The sequence below is a fragment of the Piliocolobus tephrosceles genome, chromosome 16 (genome assembly GCF_002776525.5).
Source record: "Piliocolobus tephrosceles isolate RC106 chromosome 16, ASM277652v3, whole genome shotgun sequence".
Classification (NCBI taxonomy): Eukaryota; Metazoa; Chordata; class Mammalia; order Primates; family Cercopithecidae; genus Piliocolobus; species Piliocolobus tephrosceles.
The window spans coordinates 61,616,747-61,624,242 of NC_045449.1; the positions used below are offsets into that span (position 1 = coordinate 61,616,747).

General features: G+C 39.1%; 1 protein-coding gene across 13 annotated transcripts in view; it reads left to right on the forward strand.

Annotated features, from left to right (window-relative positions):
- The window catches only part of BPTF (bromodomain PHD finger transcription factor), a 150,446-nt gene that overhangs the window by 82,802 nt on the left and 60,148 nt on the right, over positions 1-7,496 (forward strand). For all 13 annotated transcript variants that reach the window (XM_026456756.2, XM_026456754.2, XM_026456753.2 and 10 more), the window contains one exon: positions 709-3,019. In XM_026456756.2, coding sequence (XP_026312541.1) covers positions 709-3,019 — 2,311 coding nt within the window. The remainder of the gene's footprint in view (positions 1-708; positions 3,020-7,496) is intronic.

Genomic DNA, 7,496 nt, shown 5'->3' on the forward strand with positions numbered 1-7,496 from the left:
GGGAAAAGGGCGAAAACCGGGGGGCAAGGGCTGGCCGGGAGCGGAGAAGAGGCGACTACCCCCCACCCGGGGGGAAAGAGGGGAACCCCCTCAAAAAAAAAAAAAAAAAAAAAAAAAAAGAAGTCTATACAAAATATTACAGGAAGGCACTAGCGTGTGCAGTCGCCTGCCACATACTAAGTACTTTTTCATTATGGCATTCCATCGTTTTTAGATACTAAGGATCAGAATATTTAAATATTTTGGGGATGTATGTCTCATAAAGTTCAACACTATCCAATGACCAGGAACTTTGAAATATATGTTTAAGCTCTAGAGAGAAAATGAGAAAAATAGATACTTTAATATTTTTGGCTAGGCACAGTGGCTCATGCCTATAATCTCAGCACTTTGGGAGGCTGAGTTGGGCGGATCACCTGATGTCAGGAGTTCAAGACCAGCCTGGCCAACATCGCAAAACCATGTCTCTACTGAAAATTCAAAAACTAGCCAGGCATGGTGTCACATGCCTGTAATCCCAGCTACTCGGGAGGCTTAGGCATGAGAATTGCTTGAACCCAGGAGGTGGAGGTTGCAGTGAACTGTGATCACGCCGCTGCATTCCAACCTGGGCAACAGAGTGAGACTCCATCTCAAAAAAAAAAAAAAAGTATAAATTCCTCCTTTCAGAGTAAAAGTTACATTTCTATAAATGTCTTTGTTTCACAGATGTGAAGGAGCTTTTAGATTCTGACAGTGATAAACCCTGCAAGGAAGAGCCAATGGAAATAGACGATGACATGAAAACAGAGTCACATGTAAATTGTCAGGAGAGTTCTCAAGTAGATGTGGTCAATGTTAGTGAGGGTTTTCATCTAAGGACTAGTTACAAAAAGAAAACAAAATCATCCAAACTAGATGGACTTCTTGAAAGGAGAATTAAACAGTTTACACTGGAAGAAAAACAACGCCTCGAAAAAATCAAGTTGGAGGGTGGAATTAAGGGTATAGGAAAGACTTCTACAAATTCTTCAAAAAATCTCTCTGAATCATCAGTAATAACAAAAGCAAAAGAAGGGTGTCAGAGTGACTCGATGCGACAAGAACAGAGCCCGAATGCAAATAATGATCGACCTGAGGACTTGATTCAGGGATGTTCAGAAAGTGATTCCTCAGTTCTTGGAATGAGTGATCCTAGTCATACCACAAACAAACTTTATCCAAAAGATCAAGTGTTAGATGATATCTGCATTCGGAGCCCAGAAACAAACTGTCAGAAACAAAATTCCATTGAAAATGACATAGAAGAAAATGTCTCTGACCCTGCCAGTAAAGGCCAGGAACCCAGTAGGAGTAAAACAAAAGGAAATGATTTTTTCATTGATGACTCTAAACTAGCCAATGCAGGTGATATTGATTCTTTGATCTATAAGAACAAAAAACTGCTCATACAGGAGGAAAACGACACCATCGTTTCTTCTTCCAAGAGTGCTTTACATTCATCAGTGCCTAAAAGTACCAATGACAGAGATGCCACACCTCTGTCAAAAGCAATGGACTTTGAAGAAAAACTGGGATGTGACTCTGAATCTAATAGCACTTTGGAAAATAGTTCTGATACTGTGTCTATTCACGATAGCAGTGAAGAAGATATGATTGTTCAGAATAGCAATGAAAGTATTTCTGAACAGTTCAGAACTCAAGAACAAGGTATTGAAGGCTTGGAGCCATTAAAATGTGAATTGGTTTCTGATAAGTCCACCGGAAACTGTGAGGACAGGCTGCTGGGTAAGGTAACTGAAGAAAATGGTAAAAAAACAAGTCAGCAGAAGAAATTAGAGGAGAGATCAGTTAATAAATGTAGTGATCAAATAAAGCTAAAAAATACTACTGACAAAAAGAATAATGAAAATCGAGAGTCTGAAAAGAAAGGACAGAGAACAAGTACATTTCAAATAAATGGAAAAGATAATAAACCCAAGATATATTTGAAAGGTGAATGCTTGAAAGAAATTTCTGAGAGTAAAGTAGTAAGTGGTAATGTTGAACCAAAGGTTAATAATATAAATAAAATAATCCCTGAGAATGATATTAAATCATTGACTGTTAAAGAATCTGCTGTAAGGCCATTCATTAATGGTGATGTCATCATGGAAGATTTTAATGAAAGAAACAGCTCCGAAACAAAATCACATTTACTGAGTTCTTCGGATGCTGAAGGTAACTACCGAGATAGCCTTGAGACCCTGCTATCAACCAAAGAGTCTGACGGTACACAGACGACCACACCTTCACCATCTTGTCCAGAAAGCAATTCAGTTAATCAGGTAGAAGATATGGAAATTGAAACCTCAGATGTTAAGAAAGTTACTTCATCACCTGTTCCTTCTGGAGAGGAATCTAATCTCAGTAATGACTTTATTGATGAAAATGGTCTGCCCGTCAACAAAAATGAAAATGTCAATGGAGAATCTAAAAGAAAAACCGTCATCACAGAAGTCACCACGATGACTTCCACTGTGGCCACAGAATCAAAAACTGTGATCAAGGTAGAAAAAGGAGATAAGCAAACTGTGGTTTCTTCCACAGAAAATTGTGCGAAGTCCACTGTCACAACCACCACTACAACGGTGACCAAGCTTTCCACACCCTCCACAGGCAGCAGTGTGGACATCATCTCTGTAAAGGAGCAGAGCAAAACCGTGGTCACCACGACAGTGACAGACTCCCTGACCACCACAGGAGGCACGCTGGTTACATCTATGACTGTGAGCAAAGAGTATTCCACACGAGACAAAGTGAAACTGATGAAATTTTCAAGACCAAAGAAGACTCGCTCAGGTACAGCTCTGCCATCCTATAGAAAATTTGTTACCAAGAGCAGCAAGAAGAGCATTTTTGTTTTGCCTAATGATGACTTAAAAAAGTTGGCCAGAAAAGGAGGAATCCGAGAGGTCCCTTATTTTAATTACAATGCAAAACCTGCTTTGGATATATGGCCATATCCTTCTCCTAGACCAACCTTTGGCATCACTTGGAGGTATGTACTTTAAAATGTATTTGGGGAGGGAGAAAATTTTTAGAAGAATTATCTCACAAGAATATCTCATTTTTAAAAAATGAGATAATAGAGATAAGACAGGAAACATATATTAAGGGCTAAAGATACTAATGGAAACAGGATACAGAAAGCTTCAAAACTGGCCAACTGGTATGTACTAAAGTTTTTGTCGGGAAAAATATTTAAAGACTTAAAATTTAAGACAATGTTTTAAAATGAAATTCAGTTTTAACTTTCATAAGACAAAAGGAACGTGTCAGATGTGATTGTTTTTGTGGTCTGATTTTCTGAGTTACTGCTCTGGGAACAAGATAATCACCAACTTTCTGGAATGTTTGTATTTTATTAGGTAATTCGTAAAAAATAAGACAAACATGCCTGTAAATTTCATAAAGCTTATCATAATGTGAAAATCTTCCTAATGTAGCTTATTTGCATGATAAACATTTGTTTTGGAGTTCTCTGTTACTTGTGTATGAATAGGTAGTGTCTAAGATTCCTTAGAAATTTTTTTAAACCCAGAAAGAGTCCTAATTTAAAATGTTCTGGGCACTTTAGGTTTAGGGGATGCGTCCTAAATAGATAGTGTTGGCAGTTGTAAAATCATGTAGTTTGATGTTGGGAAGGGATCTTAGAACTTCTTGTCTTTTGTAAATGTACAGTGATTTGCCTGTGGCTACAGAGACACAGGAATAGTGCCCGGTTTTCCTAAATCCCAGTCTAGTACTTTATCTGCTATATCACATTTCACTTATTTGTCCTTGCTTTCTCCTTTTTCATGTCCTTGTCTTTATCTTTTCACCCCTGTAATTGAGAAGGATGGAACATAAACATTGAAAACATGAGAGTTCTGGGAGCATCTTTAGAAATCAGAATCGGTCATAGTTGCAGTTAGATTTTGCTAGGATCCTCAGATTATTTCAACGAGTTACAGAGCCGTTTTCATTTCCCCTTAGGCTTCGTTTTTGTGTGTCTTTTAATATTTTTCCAATTTCTTTAAAAATCACCCTTTTTTGGTTTCCTTTATATTACAATCAGCTAGTATTACAAAAAAAGTAAGTACTCTCTTTGAAGGAATTCATTTATTAATACAACCAGTCATAGTTTGTTTGACCAAGTTTTTAATAACTCATCTTTTGATTTGAAATAAAATATCATCACTCCATTACACACTCAATAGAGACAGCTGAAAAGTACAATTTCTCTGCAGGGCCTGCAATGAAGGATTTGCAGAATCCTGCAGGGAATCAAGGAACTCTTCATTACAATTCATGGATTTATAGGATTACTCTGCACTTTTCTGCTTTCTTCATTGAGAGCGGTCCCAAAATGTGTCCTTGACTGTCCTGCAGGTAACTTCTTTCCCACTGGAAAAGTTACTGTGTACAAATACTTTAATTATAAAGTGACCTGGCAGTTGTGGAGGCCGACCTTTCTGCTCTTTGTATTCTGAAACGGAGGGTAGGCTCAACTGGAAAGCACTCTTTTCTGAACTCTCCAGCAGAGTTAGGCACTGGTCCTGATCAAGTGTTGCTCGGGGCCCTGTTCTGCACAGCTGAATTTCAGGAGCTGAATGTCATGTCTTAGTATGCACTATGGCGCAGTTTGTATTACTTGATTTCACATTTTTTAATGGAAGGAAATACCTTCCATTAAACATTATACATTTTAAATTGATACTGCCTTCAAATGTATGCTAACATCTTAATTTGCTGAAACAAATTTGAGAGAAGCATAATCCTTTCTGTCTAATGGAGGCATGGGTAAATATGTAAATTGATCATGATTTTAGAATGCATTTTTAAAAAGCATATTGCTATAAAAAGCCATGCACGTGGAATGCATTTTTATACTAACACTTGAATAGAATACATCTGATGGTTAGGAGTTAAGAATGCCAAAGGTGCAGGTATGATCTTTGTTATTAATGTTAAGGCTGAGCAATATTGGAAAATTTGTCTCATAGACTCAATAGGGCCTCTTTTTCCCTCCACACCATCCATTCCCTTATGCCCATCCTCCCAGGCCCTGATTCTGTGCTTCATTGTGACGTTGAACTGATAGTTGTCCTCCACAGTGCTGCCAGAGATTCTCCTAAAATGCCCCTCTATCCTGTGAATAGTCTGACTGAGCTAAGGGACTTGCTAAATACTGCAGCAAGGAGCGGGGAAGGCATTTGTCACCTGTAGATCACATTCATGGAAAGTACTTCCCTTTACAACCCATCCAGTACTGGATAAACAGAGGACTTAATATACATACCCTTTAATGCTCTTCTGTAATCTTTTAATTTGGTACAGTGCTTTCTGGCTTCTGCCTTTCTCTCTCATGCCACCTTCATCTCTTTCTGTACCTCCACACCCCTTCCCTCCAGTCATAAAACACTGGATGTAGTCTCTGGGAAGAAATGTGTACCCCTGCACACTATTCTCTTTAGTATATTTGTGCCCCTTGCCTTTGATCAGCAACTCCCATGCTCTTAACTTGTCCTTTGAGACTCCAGCAAAGCTGTGATCCTCATTCCTGAGCCAACTCAGATGTCCCTCCCTTGTCCTTTCCTCTCTTACAGCTCTGAGAACACAGACAGATTCTAGTTCACCTCTGTGTGCCCAACTCCTGTCACATAGTCTAACACATAGAAGATGCTCAAGTATTTTTTGAATGAATGCTTGAATGAGCAGACTTGCCATGCATGTGGTGTGTTCCTCCCTGGTGTTATTTCCATTTTAAAATAAGGATACTTTAAAGTCATTGTTTGACCACAGAGAATGAGGATGAACTTTTCCTTCCAAATAAATGTTTATTTGCTTTCTCCTATGACATTAAAGATCTCTAGGAATTACTATGGGGTATGGTCTGAAAGTGACAGACACTTTCCCCCTCTTGGGACATCCCTGCACTAGTTAATATTTCCTCTCGACCTGCTCTGTCTAGGTGAGAGGATTCATAGTGCAATAACACAGCAGAGAAAGTAATGGTGTCACAAGTGGATATGGGAAGTTAAGAAGCTGCAGCAACTTTTTGGCTAGAGCTTTCCCTTTCACAGTGTTCATTTTTCCAACTGAATACTGTCAGTAGAAAGCATTGCTTCCTACACGGAAAGGGCGAGCACGGTGGCTCACGCCTCCTGTAATCCCAGCACTTTGGGAGGCCAAGGCAGGTGGATCACCTGAGGTCAGGAGTTCGAGACCAGCCTGGCCAATGTGATGAAACCCCGTCTTTACTAAATATACAAAAATTAGCCGGGCGTGGTGGCGGGCGCCTGTAATCCCAGCTACTCAGGAGACTGAGGCAGGAGAATCGCTTGAACCCGGTAGGCAGAGGTTGCAATGAACCGAGATCGCGCCATTGCACTCCAGCCTGGAGCAAAACTCCGTCTCCAAAAAATAATATACAAAAATTAGCTAGATGTTTGGGCGGGCGCCTGTAATCCCAGCTACTCTGGAGGCTGAGGCAGGAGAATCACTTGAACTGGAAGGCGAAGGTTTCAGTGAGCCAAGATTGCTGTACTTCACTCCAGCCTGGGCGACAGAGCAATACTCTGTCTCCAAAAAAAAAAAAAAAGGGCATTGCCTTTTGCATACAGAGTTTTTGAGATTTACCTTCCACATCTATTAGAGGAGGACATTATTTTTATTTTATAGGCTTTGTCTACACCATAATCAACCACTGAGTTCATTTAAGTACAGTGAAAGTGTCAACAAAATATTCATTTACACAAAGATACAATGAATATCATTTTAGGACATGATATTTAATGCAGTTAAGTAAATTTATTTTGAAATACATTTTGAGTATTTTTAAAGAATGTCTAAAACGTTTAATAACTCCATACACAATGTTTAGAAACAAATATGAACACAGATTTGTCTGTTGATAAGTAATATGGTATTATCCTTTCTCTTTCTTTTTTTTTTTCTTTTTGAGATAGAGTCTCGCACTGCTGCCCGAGGTGGAGTGCAGTGGAGCAATCTCAGCTCACTGCAGCCTCCGCCCTCCGGGTTTGAGCAATTCTCCTGCCTCGGCCTCCCAAGTAGCTGAGATTACAGGCGCCCGCCACCATGCCCAGCTAATTTTTTGTATTTTTAGTAGAGATGGGGTTTCACTATGTTGGCCAGGCTGGTCTCAAACTCCTGACCTCATGATCCACCCACCTCGGCCTCCCAGAGTGCTGGGATTACAGGTGTGAGCCACTGCGCCCAGCTGATAATTTTCCTTTTTCTAATATTTTATTACTCATTGTAGAATTCGAAAACTACACTAATGCTGTTAAAGTTTTATTAGTATTAGTTTTATTCATCATCCAGTTGTTCATGTTTTGAAGAACCACCATTTGGATGCAGAATGTTTTTGTCCATTTAGAAAGGTCTTACTAGATTTGTAAGATGTTTTTGGTTTAATTAAATTTATTTATTTATTTATTTATTTATTTATTTATTTATTTATTTATTTATTT